Source organism: Tasmannia lanceolata, unplaced genomic scaffold (genome assembly GCF_043159265.1).
Source record: "Tasmannia lanceolata isolate RefF3 unplaced genomic scaffold, GAP_Taslan_0.1 ptg000004l, whole genome shotgun sequence".
NCBI classification, from domain to species: Eukaryota; Viridiplantae; Streptophyta; class Magnoliopsida; order Canellales; family Winteraceae; genus Tasmannia; species Tasmannia lanceolata.
Genome location: NW_027518681.1, coordinates 7226865 through 7241747, shown reverse-complemented (window position 1 = coordinate 7241747; position 14883 = coordinate 7226865). Strand labels below are relative to the sequence as shown.

General features: G+C 37.7%; 1 protein-coding gene across 1 annotated transcript; it reads right to left on the bottom strand.

Annotated features, from left to right (window-relative positions):
• Positions 1-1921: 1921 nt before the first annotated feature.
• On the bottom strand, positions 1922-14058 carry LOC143876174 (small ribosomal subunit protein uS14z/uS14y/uS14x). Its single transcript, XM_077377863.1, has 3 exons — positions 13899-14058; positions 3138-3237; positions 1922-2249 (listed from the first exon to the last, which is right to left on the bottom strand). The coding sequence occupies exons 1-3, from the start codon at positions 13958-13960 to the stop codon at positions 2241-2243; spliced, it is 171 nt and encodes a 56-aa protein (XP_077233978.1). The 5' UTR covers positions 13961-14058; the 3' UTR covers positions 1922-2240.
• Positions 14059-14883: the final 825 nt, after the last annotated feature.

Sequence of the window (14883 nt, the reverse complement as noted above, 5' to 3'; positions counted from 1 at the left end):
ACGGAGTTACTTTTTTATTTATTTTTAACTACTGGAATAGGCATTGGGACTTCATGAATTTTTTCAAGGATTCATTTAGCCGACCCCAACTAGTTTGGGACAAATGCTTTGTTGAGTTGAGTACTGTAATAGGAATTGGGAATGAGAATGGGTTTGCGATTCATTCATTGGGTGTAATTAATGAATGGAATAAGAAACCATGGGCGGAACTTGAAGCTCATCCCTTACCCACCGCGAGAGGTGGTATTCTCCGAAAGTCTCTCTCATGAAAGCATGCACCTTAACCACAAGATGCAGAAAAAATTGCTAAAATAAGATGCTAAAAAATCTCCAAAAGATACAGAAAAATCTGAGAAAATCTTTTTCTTCCTTTTTCGGCAAAACAAGATCCTATTTTTCAGCAAAAACAAGATATAGAGAAATCTGGGTGATTATAGCACATGTGTTTGGATTATGGTACTTGTATTCTAATGCTTAACCAAACACTACAATTGAAATAATTATTGGGGCACAAGATTTTTGAATAAATACATTTTTTAAAAAGTATGAGCATGAGAACCACATAATATCTTAATATCTCATTTTTCGTGCCACATAGGTGAGCCCCGTTATATATGGCATCTGGGCATAACTGTGCTTATTTCTTACAACAAAATCTGCCGTAGGGCACCTTATTTGAAGATCCAAACCATAATATGATCCAAACCGTTCGTATGACTTTACACTATAGAAACATATCGGAATCATTCAATGTAGATGATTTATCGGGTACAGCCTATTTATCGGCCAAACAAATGAATGATTTGGATCATAGTTTAAGCGGGCTCCACAGTACTTTTTTGGAAAAACACAGGACATCATGTGCAGGTCGGATATAAAACATCGATAAATTATGTGGTGGACGGGCCGAGATCAATGACGCATATGAAGCAGCTTCTATCCATTTTGTGAAGTAATCAATGGCAACTAAGATATACTCATGTCCACTCGAAGACTTCGGACTTGAGAACGGCCACGGTGAAGTGGGAGAATGAAGAAATCGGAATACGGGGTTACTTTTTTTCTTTTTGTTGACTACTGGAATAGGAATTGGGACTGAGAATGGGATTAAAATTCAGTCGTTTGGGTGTAATTAATGAATGGAATAGGAAACCATGGGCAGAACTTGAAGTACATCCCTTACCCACTGCAAGAGGTGGTATTCTCCGTAGCCCACCTTATTTGAAGATCCAAACCATTCAAATGTTGGGCCCTAACAAAAGAGCGGTTTGGATCTTCAAACAAGGTGGAACCAAGCATGGTTTAAAATTACAGAGCCCAAGTTCAAAATTCAAACCATTCAATTGTTGAGCCCAACAAAAGAGTTTTGTGTTCAGAGATAGAGAGACGGTTATCAAGTAAAAATGTAACAGGGGGCGAATGGGGGCATTGCAGCGAGGGCATTTATCAGCGCAGAAAAAAATGGAAGACCACTAAACTCCCAACAATTTAGGCCCTGTTCAGGACTCAATAAGAAGTGGGAAAACGAGTGCAGAGTAAATACAAGACTGTACTAGAAGGGTCATTTCCCCAGAAGTTGTACTTATAAGATGATATTAACAATTTGATTGATTACATTCTTTTGGACGGTCAACAACGATCCTTCCCGTTCAAAAGACTGATTCATCCAATGGTTGAGATCATCTGACATGATTTTCGGCTTATATGCCATCAAACAAATCAGGTTAATGTGATTTCGGTCCAACAACAAGAGATGCAATATCTACTATAATTTTCCATTTTCGTTTTGATCTGAACCGTCCACTCACTAAACCTAGAAAGAGTCGCTGAGGAAAGTGCTACTCATTGGGAACCATAAAGTGGCCCTCGTTGTGGTGCTAGTGCTACTCGATATGTTCACTCTGAAAAAGATGAGAGCGTGTAGTCACAAAAACAAAGCCCTGGGCCTCGCTCTATTTTCCAGTATTAAAAGGTCACACTGGCTTGAGTGTTAAACAAAACATATATCACCGAAACACAGATAAAAATTCAAAGAGAGAGAGAGAGAGAGAGACCTCATGTCGTAGAGTTAAACCAAGCTACGAAATCCAAAGCAAATTATAAAAGTAACAGTAGATAGCCACAAACAGCACCAGTACCGCCTACGCGTCTATTTCAAAAACAAGTCCAAACTATAAAAAGATAACAAACTCTCTTCATCTCCCCCTTCCCTACATGCCTTGCACAGAGACTTGTTCTCATCAACGATACTGAAAAGTGGGAAACAAGGAAAAACATATCAAAGATTAGATAAGAACACCGCAACAAAAAGCAAGGGAAAGGGGATTCAGTAACCACCAAAGATTAATTGGATTTCAACACGGATCCACAGAATATCATCGACAGGTATGAAATATAGAATGTGTAGCAGAATACCATTCACAAGTATCAAACATACAATCATTTCAATCAGATGAGACTCAAGCTTACCAAGCATTTGTTAAGTGCTAGTTCCAAATATTTGATTACCAAACTTATATATAATTTATGTATAATTTCTATTGCAGTTTCAGGTTAGAGTTTGTGGTCAACATTTCAAGTGAACAAGGTCATTGTCTAAAGCTGGAGGATAAACAGACAACGCTATTTTTTTTTTTAAAGGAAAGAAAGAGAAAACGCTAAGTGGGGAATACAATAATACAGAAGGTGAAGATCTGGCGAGATTTGAGAGTATGGAAAAGAAGTACTGGTTTTGTAATGGTTATACTTTTTGAGGAAATTATAGTTGCTGCCCCTTGGGATTTTGGTGGGGCAAGATCCAGATAAGAAAATGGTGGCCCAAGAATCAGTCTTAAAAGTAGTTGGCACAAGGAGATCATTACAAGGTAGTATACATATTACTATATTAGATGTCGTTGGCGCTAGGAGATCACACAGTGGTATACATATTACATGTTATTTTAAATTCAGCAATACAGAAAAGGGCATTACCGCCTACATGGAAACATTACTGTTTCAAACAACATGGAATTTTGGTGGGTCCTAATACACTATATTAACAAACAATTTTAAGGCATCGGTCCACAAGTAACCCTAATTTGTTTGGCCCAATGTAAATAGTTCAAAGCATTTCATCATCTGTAAGCATACACATTTACCTTGATAAAACCAATCTCCTTGGCATTGCTCCGGAAACACTGCCTGCAGCACATCAGTCCATACTTCCTGATTAACCCGTGAACATTTCCGCAGACTCGGCTGATTCAATCAAACAAACAAACATAAAGATTCTCAGTAACCAAAAATAAATAAATTACAAGTACCATACCTTACAAAACTCATACCACTTTTTTTATATGGTAAACTAAAGCTTTCAGCACCTCGTTTGAAAAAAATCACAAAATGGGCAGAATTTCAGTTCTAAGAATTACCAACATAATCTTCGTTTTCTCCAAGGATCTATGGTGGTTGGTATTTACAACTTGGGAAAATTATGGTAAACTGATTGGGCATGAGCTTTATTAAACTGAAAAGGTATTGAGAATTGGACAAGGGTTGTTCGTGCTAAAAGGGGTTTTAGTGAGTATTTTTTATGTTCTTTTTCATTTTTATTTTTGCTAAGGAAGTTGGGGATGTTCTTAGTGGATATTTTTTTACGTTATTCTGACTTCTATTTTATTTAACTAGGTTTAGGGCCTTCCAGGTGGACCAAAACAACAAAATGGAGACTTGACTAGAGCCCAGGTCCTATCTACCAACACGGCACCCTCTACCATACGAACACTAGTATTAGAGTTGCTAGTGGGTATTAAACTAGTAGTGCGCGCACATAGTCATTTTGGTGCCATCTTCAATTCACCGTACTGACCATTTCTCCTTGGATGAATTTTTGAGCTCGGTGCTTTTCAGACCATGCAGGATTGATTGAACTCATTGGGCTGAGATGTCTCTGCCTAAGCTATACTTTCTTGTTTTTATTTCTTATCTTCACTGCTGGTGCTTTTCCATAGTTATGCTTTATTCATCCTCATCAAAGATGCAATCACTTAGTTTAAACTGGAGAAAGACGACACCCTTAATCGTAAACTACCGGGACATGTAATTTGACATTGAGTCAATAGAATTTTGCCCAAACCCCAAAAGACGAGACATAAATTTACCTCTGAATTTTGGTGCCATTGGGTGGCATCTCTAACATAACAAATTGGATTTCAAGAAAGACCATACAATCCATATGGACGCATCAGAAAAATGATCAATTAGGTGCTCAAATCAAATCTCTGCGGTGCGCTGTCCAGCAATTGGCATGTTTCATTAAGGTTGCCTTGTGTTGCAACACAGTATTTAAAGAATTCCACTTCATCGCGATGGTGTGCTCTACCTTTCCCAACATAATCTCTAAAACAAGAAAGGAACCTAAACTCGCCTCGTCAAAAGAACCTACAATCTTTCTTTCATTTTGGTTTTATACCTCATACTAAATTTCATTATCATCATAAACATGCTTGACAAGTCACAAGCTCTCAAGCAAATCATCCTCTAGCAGATGATTGAAGAACTTAGTTTAAAAATCCAAAAATGTAATAAACACTGAATTTTGGTTTCATGGAGGTGGCATCTCTGGTATGCCATAATTGGCGTTTAAGAAAGCCCATACAGTAGGGCAAATCAGAAAAATGATCAATTAGGTGCTCAAAAATAAATCTCTTTGGTGCTCTGTGAAACAATTAGCCTGTGTCATTAAGGTTGCCTTGTGTTGCAACATAGTATTGAATGAATTCCACTTCATTATGATGGTGTTTTCTACCTTTCCATACATAACAGGGGAGCAACTCGGGTCAATTTTTGGGAATTCGGGTTGAGCTTTTACCTTAAAATCGGGTCGGGTTCGGGGTGATTCCTATTCATTTTTTAGCAAAAGCTCAACCCAACACGACCCAAGTTGCACCCCTGATACATAATCTCTAAAACGAGAAAGGAACCTAAACTATCGTCGTCATAAGCATATATACAGTCTTTCTTTCATTTTGGTTTTCTACTTTTAACTCCTAAAATTTCATTATCACCATAAACTCAACTCAACTAAGCCTTTGTCCCAACCTAGTTGGGGTCGGCTAATAAATCCTTTAGAAAATTTTCATGAAGAAGGTGAAATAATCTACCTGGCTCAAATTGACTAAGTCTAGTCCTGACACTAGTTGGGTTCGTCTACATGGATCATTTTCTTCCATTCTCTCCTATCCAAGGTCATGTTCTCTGTTATGTTCCTACCCATCAAGTCTTTCCTCATTGTTTCTACCCAAGTTGTTTTCGGTCTGCCGCTACCTATTTTTACTCCATCAACTTGGCACGAGTCACTTCTACTCACTGGAGCATCCAAAGGCCTACGTTGGATATGCCCAAACCATCTAACCTTGTGTGGCAGCACATCCATCTAAGCATTCGCATCTCCGCTACACTCATCTTATGCACATGCTGCTTCTTGGTGGCTCAACATTCTTGAAAAATCACAAGCTCTCAAGCAAATCATCCTCTTGTGGGTGACTATCACCATAAACATGCTTGAAAAACCACAAGCTCTCAAGCAAATCATCATCTTGTGGGTGATTGAAGAACTTGGTTTTAATATCTAAAAACATAACATAATTGGAATTCAAGAAAGGCAATACGATTGGACGCAAATATCTATGGTGCTCTGTGAAACAATTGGCCTGTATCATTAAGGTTGCCTTGTGTTGCAACACAGTATTTAATGAATTCCACTTCATTGCGATGGTGTGTTCCACCTTTCACAACACAATCACTAAAACAAGAAAGGAACCTAAACTCACCTTGTCATAAGCAAAGTCTTTTATTTTGGTTTTCTAACTCACCTACTAAAATTTCATTATAATCATGAAGATGCTTGACAAATCACAAGCTGTCAAAGTAAATCATCCTCTTTCGGTGATTGAAGAAATCGTTTTTAAAATCTAAAAATGAAATAATCCCTAAGGGTCTGTTCAGTTGCACGGAAGAAACAGAAAGGAAAAGGAAATGACGTGACAGAAGGAAATGAAAAGGAAAAGAAACTGCTAAGAAAGCAGTAGAAGTGCGCATTCAGTTGCCAGTAAACAGTAAAGAAACAACAGGAATGTGCAAAACAACGAAGGATAACCCAAAATCATATTTGAAAACCATACTTTTGGGGTACAAAAATCTAAAAACTACAAAGGATAACCCTAGCTTTAGGGTAAAAAATTAGCAAAACAACGAAGGATAACCCAAAATCACGCCCCCCAAAAAAAAAAAAAACAAGATTCAAGCACCAAAAAAAAGATCCGGGCATAAGAACACAGATTTATGAAGATATATACAGGAGAAAATATAAAAAAAAAGAGGTATAGAGGAGAAAGGAACGAGGAATACAGTTTGTTGCCGAGGAGGAGTGCACGAGGGGTGGAGATTTTCACCGTGCGAGAGGAAGAAGATGAAGTTTTTTAGGGCTTCTGTTTCGTTGTGAAAGAGAGATGAGACGGTTTTTAGGGCTTCTGTTTTGACCTCTCTCTCTCTCTCGTGAGATGTGTCTTTTTTATTTTAATCGTGACTTTGACGGGGCGCGCGGAAACGAGACCAAATCCGACCCTTTTAGTCGGATTTTGACGGGCAGAAATGGGTTGGACACGTAAGCCCAAACGAATTCCACGTCAACATTGCGCTTTCCTCACACTTTCTTTATATGACCAACTAAATGACCACTTTGCATCGTTTCCACGAAAAATATGCCATGGACAGGATCTAGGCACATTAGAATGATCCATGGACATATTTTGGATCCGTTTCATAAGATCCGAAAATTTTTGGATTGGGATCTAGGCATGGCAAAAAAATCCGATGAATAGTCACAATCCGAAGTCTTTTTACAAAAATACCGTCAAAATATTTCTTATATTGAGTCTTAAAGGAGTGGCATTTTCATAAAAATGAACTAAATATTTGCTTAGCTTGGGACTTTCAACTTCCTCCTTTTTCGAGACATCATTTTCTCTTCCTTTCCATCTTTTTGTCTTCCTTTCCTCAATCGGTTTTTCTTCCTATAAACTTACCACTCACCCTCAACAATGATTAGTCACTAGAAAGTTTTATCGACACGCACCCTTGAACACAGTAAGTGAAAGATTGGCCTCACTATACTTGAAAAAATCTTGTTGTTACTTACTGTGTTTTTTTTGCTATATTTCTGCATACTCAAGCGGGTTTTCAAATATTCTCTCCCCTTGGGTATGTTGGCCTCATCAAGCACATAGTAGGTTGCTTGTGCAAGTCGTGATCTGCGAAGATCACGACTATAATTTGGTTTTAATTTCATGATGGATGCAAGTTGAATTGAAGTTGCTTGTTGCATTCATGATGTTGACACAGATAATCCAGTCAAACTAACAACTACTGACTGAGCTTAGGGGTGTCAACGGATCCACTTCTGATCGGATCCACCTATGTCTTAGTCATGATTTATTCAAATCCCTTCTCGATCGGATCGGATTCGGAGTGTTCTTCGGATCCTTACTTCTTGTGTCCCGGTCATGATCCATTTCAAATCGGACCGTTCTTCGAAGTGTCCTAATAGATCCTACTTACAAAACAACAAAAAATTCCATCTTTCTACATTTGAAATGACCTCCAAAACTTCCTCAATTCAGAAAAGAATTAGTCATTATATCTAATAACAACCCACGATTTTGATGAAGAATAAGATTTTATTGTTGAAAAGAACTCCAATGTTCAAGGGTGCGTGTCGATAAAACTTTTTAGTAACTAATCCCTGTTGAGGGTGAGTGGCAAGTTTATAGGAAGAAAAACCGATTGAGGAAAGGAAGACAAAAAGATGTCTCGAAAAGGGGGGAAGTTGAAAGTCCCAAGCTAAGCAATATTTAGTTCATTTTTATGAAAATGCCCTGCCTTTAAGACTCAATGTAAGAAATATTTTGAGGGTATTTTTGTAAAAAGATAACTTGGTGTGGATGACTTGGAATAGTAAATAGCAGAATGCGAGACCTTGGTGTGGCCAGCTAGCCTTGGCAAAAGGGCTCCTTAGTTTATTTTATTTCTGAAAATTAATTCTATTAATCAATGTAATAGACTTTTCTTAGAATAAGATCACTCAGTTTCAGTTATATTTTGTCTCTTATCTTGTGATAGCGATTCAAACTTTTGGTTGTCTTTTAAAAGATAAAAAATTATAGAGTCAAAAAATACGGGTCGTTACAATCCAAGTCCAAATGCTTCCTCAAGCTTCGAAACTTTTCGCTACTCAAAACAGAAAAAAGCCCCCTCCTACAATTCAGGGTTTCCCTTTATATCGCACATTACATTTAAGTGTAAAAAAATTGTAGTACTTCTTAATATTAGCATACCCGTTGCTCAAATAAATAAATAAAACAAGGTAAAGAAGCAAAAACTAAGCTAATAAAGGGAAATGCCCCTCCTTGATAGCTCAGGTTGTTCAACAGGAGATTCGATAACATAACAAATTAACGAAGCCTCCTTGGATGTATCAATCTCCCATAGCAAAAGAAACTTGACTATCGTTTGGGAGATGCCTTAGGGAAATCCCTTGCATCTGATTAGATACTTGAAGAAGAGATGCATGGTGAATTCTATGGGGCTTTCCTAGGAGCTAAAGTTTCATATGATCATCAAAATTTTCTCAAACCGTTGAGATGCGCCTCTCACTTGATAAGAACATATGACCTTTAGGACAATCTTATGCTAAAACCAAACCTGTATGGTACTTCATCAAACAATTTCCAAGCATTGTTGTTTTACAATTTGATGCTAAAAGTCAAAACACAGAATTGCTATTCTGTGAAACACTTGGCATGAAGTCATTGAGGTAACAGTCTTCGACGAATTCAACTACATTGCAATGGTATGTTCCACCTTTTCAAGTGTAATCCCTAGAAGTAGAAAGGAACCTAAACTCTTCACTTCATCATCATAGACATTATATATAATATATAGTCTTTCTTTCATCATGTTTTTTTCAAATATCTAAATCCTCATTATCTTCAAAACAAGCTTGTCGAATCACAAGCTCTCAAGCACATCATCCTCATGCGTTTGTCTAAAAAACAACATTTAAAAGTCCTCAAATATTGGCAATTCAGATCCTACAGCAAGGATTCATTCTGATTTTGGATTCTCTTCACTTTCTTAAAAGCGGGTGATTTTCACTTTCTAAAATGCTGCATCAAACAATGCAACTTTCTCCGTAATTGTTGGTTGGATCCAATTATCTTCGTCTCAACATTGCAAATGCAACAAGCAGCTCCAATTTGTTTTGCGTCTATCATACATCAAAACCCAAAATTAAAAGCTCATACATTTGCAAATCACGAATTGACATGGAACCTACGATGCAAATCATGCAGGCAAAAAACTGATTGATGAGGCCAACTATCCAGGAAGAGAGAGAACCTACACAGCGGAGCTCAAAAAGATTCCTCAAACTGAAGAGGCTTTCCCTCTATCCTAATCATAAGCAAAGAAGACCCCCATTTACTTCACACACACACACACACACACACACACACACACACACACACACACACACACACACAGAGAGAATGAATTGACAAGGAACGATGCAAATCATGCAGGCAAAAAACTGATTGATGAGGCCAACTATCCAGGAAGAGAGAGAACCTACACAGCGGAGCTCAAAAAGATTCCTCAAACTGAAGAGGCTTTCCCTCTATCCTAATCATAAGCAAAGAAGACCCCCATTTACTTCACACACACACACACACACACACACACACACATATATATATATACACACACACACACACACACAGAGAGAGAGAGAGAGAGAGAGAGAGAATGATAGTTTACCCTTTATATTACCCACTACAATAGAAGTATACAAAAACTAGAACCCCTATTAGAGCTTCCCTTAACCATGTGCAAATATGATGTAATTCAGCCAACTTAGTTATTTAATTTGGTTGTTTTTTTTTTTTAATGTCTTGGTTATTCACCTGTATTAGTTATTTGATTTGTTTGTTTTATATTGGACGTGTTATTTTTTCCTTTTACGTACGATTTTCTTTGAATTTACTGGCGGTTATTTAACATAGATGTAGATGTCCACATCAAGAAGAAAGAAAATAACACTACCACTTAGTGACAAGAAGAAAGAAAATAGGAACTTATTATTTTTATTAAGTACAAATTTACTATTTTCGGTAAAGACTAACTTACAATTTCTAGTAAGTGCAGACTTACTATTTTTATTAAATACGAAAATTGGCAAACAAGCTCCAAACCCTTCCTATAAAAAGCCAAAGGAGGAGAGTCCTAGAGATGAATTTTGACATTTTGAAGAAAGCTCAAGGAGCTCCCAACCGCAACGCATTCTCTCCCTTCCTTCTACCCCTTTCATCACCAATCATCTTTTACTCCCTTTTTTCTCCATTCTTACATCTTACATTCATTTTCCCACCTTTTTCCCCTTTTCACTTTTCCTGGTTGAGTTTATACAAACCGTTCACTCTTTCCCCCCTTTCACCCTTCTTAGTTGGGTTGATAAATTGTTTCCCTTTTACCCCATCTTTCTCATCCTTGATCTTCCTTCTCCGCTTTCTAGATCTTGATCTTTCTTGGATCTTGATTCACTTTTCTTTTTCTTGATCTTGATTTAGATATTTTCTAGATCTTGATCTTTATTTCCCTTCCTCATCTTGATCATTTCTCGATCTTATCATTCTTTCCTTCATTTTACATTATCTTGGTTGAGATCAGCCATTTTATCCCACACTTTAGCTTTCTCTCTTTCTCCTCTTAGCCATTACCTGCAGCGGAAGATCAAGGCGCGAAGCCTAACACCTCACTTCTAGGTACAGATCGTTTTTTATTCATCTTAGCACCTTACCCCCATATACAATGGCTTCCTAAACCTTTTCCATCATATTTACACCTTTATTTTCTGTGATTAACCCTACCCCAACTACATCATTCACCATCATTTTCTTACTTCCATTAGATGTTGATGAGGCTATGAGTGCATATCAGAGAAATGATTTTGTGATACTTTATTTGAGACTTGTTTATTTTTTCATTAACCAGATGTTTTGCTTATGGAATTGATGTATGAAACCTCCATTGGGCGAAATTAATTTATATTTGATGAATGAACTCTAGAGTTTAGAATTTCAACTAATACTTATGCTGAATTTTATTTTTATGCTTTGTTTAACCTGTTTTGGTGTTTTGGGAATGCATGTTGCCGTTATAATTGAATTAGAAACTTTTATTTGCTCCAGAATTCCCGAAAGTCAAAGATCAAGATCAAGAAAAGAGAACTAATATCAAGAAAGTGATCAAGATCAAGAAAAGAGAAACTTAGGGGCCGTTTGGATACGCAGATTTTAGAATCCAGGTTTTTGGTTTGAAAGCAGTGTAAAAGAGGGTTCATGATCAAGCTGTTGTATGCTGTCTGTCCTGACAGCATTTCTTGGATTTTAAGTATGAAATCCAGGTTCTAGAAATCTCTCCTACATACTTAGATTTCTAAAACTTGGAAACATGGGATGATCTGGTACTCTCTTGCGGACGGAAAGAAGGGCAAGAAGTCAGAAAATGACAGCTGGTCCGCTTCTTCTCTTGTGTCTCATCTACAATTTTGAAGGAATCCCGGATTCTAAAATCCACGTATCCAAACGACCCCTTAGAGTTTGAGGTCCTTGAATTCCCTTCAACATCAAAAATCATCTCTTGGGATCTTCTCCTTCGGCTTTTATAAGGAGGGTTGAGCGATCTTTTGCCAATTTTTGTATAAATATAGTAAGTCTGCCTTTACTAAACATAGTAAGTTCCTACCAACCAAAAATCAGGACAATCAGACAATCCTAACAACTAAATGTATTTTTGTTATTGTTGAGTGCGGAGGGTCGAAAACTATGTATGATAACGACCAAAATTACATGATATTGGAGAGTGATATTGGCAGATAGGCGGGGTTTTGGGCCATTGGAGATCCAACATTGGGCCTGCCTGATGGATGGCCGGAATCACCTCAGGTATTCCCCTAGTATGGGTACATTTTGTTTAGTATCTTGTACAACACAATACACAGTGGGGATCTCAAGGATTTGGCATGAGTATCAAAGCCACGATCCAACATTGGGCATTGGGCACGTCTGATGGATGGTCAGAATCACCTATACTTGAGTACTCCCCCACCAACATTGGGCATTGGGCACGTCTGATGGATGGACAGAATCACCTGTACTTAACTACTCCCCCACTATGGGTATATTTTGTTCTAAAATTTCAACAATGGATTATTAAAACTGCACTACCCATTACAACTAGCTATAGCAGACAGAAGCACATTTTATTGTCCAACTAGAAAGCTTGTATCTTGTACAACACGGTACATGGAGAAGATTTCAAGGATTTGGCATGAGGGTATCAAAGCCAAACGGGCCCTTAGGATGCTGAGAAGATTTTGATTTGGATTTCTCACATTTGCAGCCCCATTTGCTTTGTGATTTGGATCCGGATCAAATCCTTGGATTTCCAAATCAGCAACTGACAGTGAAAAAAATCTGACTTCCAAATATGCTGTGGAAATAAGTAATTGGAAATCCACAGATCTGGCAGTTTCCTTCACCCTCTTTGCTCCTCAACCTCTCCCCTCCCGTAGGAAGTACCCCCCCTCCCTCCCTCTCTATCTTCCTCAACATGAGCTGGCGGATCTATTCATTTTGTATTCAAAACTCAATTCCAAATCCAAATACAAAATATGAGGTATCCAAACTTGCCATAATAGAAATTAGATTGAAACCAGTGTTTAAAAACGCGGATTTGACGCAGAACGCGGCCAGGAAAAATCCTTGTCGACTCAACGCGGACGCGGCCAAAAATGCGGTTGACGAGGTTGACGCGGTCATAACTTGGGAGAGTCGAAGGAGTTTAATGACTATGTAGGGCAAAACGCGGAATGCGGATGTGGTGCAATGCGGAACGCGGCCAAGGCAAAAAGGAGTCGACTCGGGGGAGTTCCTTGTCGAGTCAAGGAGTTTTTGAACACTGATTGAAACAACTAGGTAACAGTAACCATGCTATGTTATGCAATCAGCCTTGAGAAGAAAGACCAACTGAACAAGTTGCTATGTTAGCAATCAGTGTTATTTATAAATGGCAAGTAGCTGAATTGACTCGATTGAAAGCTCGTAGATTTTAAAGGACGGACTTGGCTTTTTAATGCGTTGGGTCCCTGAAGACAATATCTAATAGGAGAAAAGATTGTAATATAAGACAACAAGTAAGCTTTTTAAACACAAAGATATTTGATTGAGTTTCCGACCGTATTCCAAAATTGAAGTAATACAAAACACTCAACACGACCGCAAAGAAACACAACTTTTCAATCAAATAAGAACTTGTTTCCAGATCTGCAAAAATAAAAATTAAAAAAAAAATCATAAAACAAACCCCAGACGTCGATGTAGAGCATGATTTCACTTCAGAAGCAGCACAACTAAAGAAACAAAATATTGAAAGAAAAATCACCATTAGTAAGGACAATTTGGAGATGTTGAAATTTTTTCCTTGGAGAGTGATTATTCGAAGATTTGTTAACCAATTTTTTAGGTAAAAATTGTTGAAGGTAGAATTTCTAAGCTTTTCATTAGGAAATTTTTGACTGAAATAAACTTTACCTTAAAAACATCAACAAACATAGGAAAAATCGCTTTCGAATAAAAAAAATAGGAAAAAAATTCACGGTAGCCAAACATGACCTAAACAACAGAGAAATATGAAGCCTGAACACAAATATAGGCAATAGATAAGGAAATATTCACAGAACAAGAGATAGATCGATTCAAGAAACAGAACATAGATGAAAAAAATGGAGAAGCGGATGATGTTACCATGCCCGAGATCCGGGACCGTAGTTCTTCGGATGAGAATTCCAGACGTTTGAGTGACCCATTTTCGTTGCAACTAAACCCTAACCTCTCAAACCCTAATTTTCTGATATGAGAGGCTCACGTACGAGGAAACCTCTGTTTAAATAGAATTTATATGATGTGTGCGCGTGAATTCCAGTATTTTATAAGCAAGTATTGTGGGGCCCACTCATAATATGATCCAAACCGTTCGTATGACTTTACACTATAGAAACGTATTCGGAATCATAGTTTAAGCGGGCTCCACAGTACTTTTTTGGAAAAATACAGGACATCATGTGCAGGTCGGATATAAAACATCGATAAATTAATATGGAGGACGGGCCGAGGTCAATGACGCATATGAAGCAGCTTCTATCCATTTTGTGAAATAATCAATGGCAGCTAAGATATACTTATGCTCACTCGAAGACTTCGGACTTATCTTCCCGATGATGTCTATTCCCAGTAATGAGAACGGCCACGGTGAAGTGAGAGAATGAAGAAATTGGAATATGGAGTTACTTTTTTTCTTTTTGTTGACTATTGGAATAGGAATTGGGAATGAGAATGGGTTTGTGATTCAGTTGTTTGGGTGTAATTAATGAATGGAATAGGAAACCATGGGCGGAACTTGAAGCGCATCCCTTACCTACCGCGAGAGGTGGTATTCTCCGAAAGTCTCTCTCACGAAAGCATGCACCTATTACATGCTTATTTGGGTCCCACATTGGCTGAAATAAGTTAGTTGAGATATTTGTTATTTTGAAATTTGCTTTGTAGTTATTTAATTAGTTAGGAGTCTTAGAAATAAGATTTATCTATATTAGAGATTTTTAATAAATGACTTGTACGCAGCCTTTTTTTATTAATGATAATTTTATCTCCAAAATAGTGTGTTTTGTGCACAGAGTAAGACTGCCCTTCCCTCGAAGTGGGTCAAGAGACTGATATTCCCTCTAAAAAG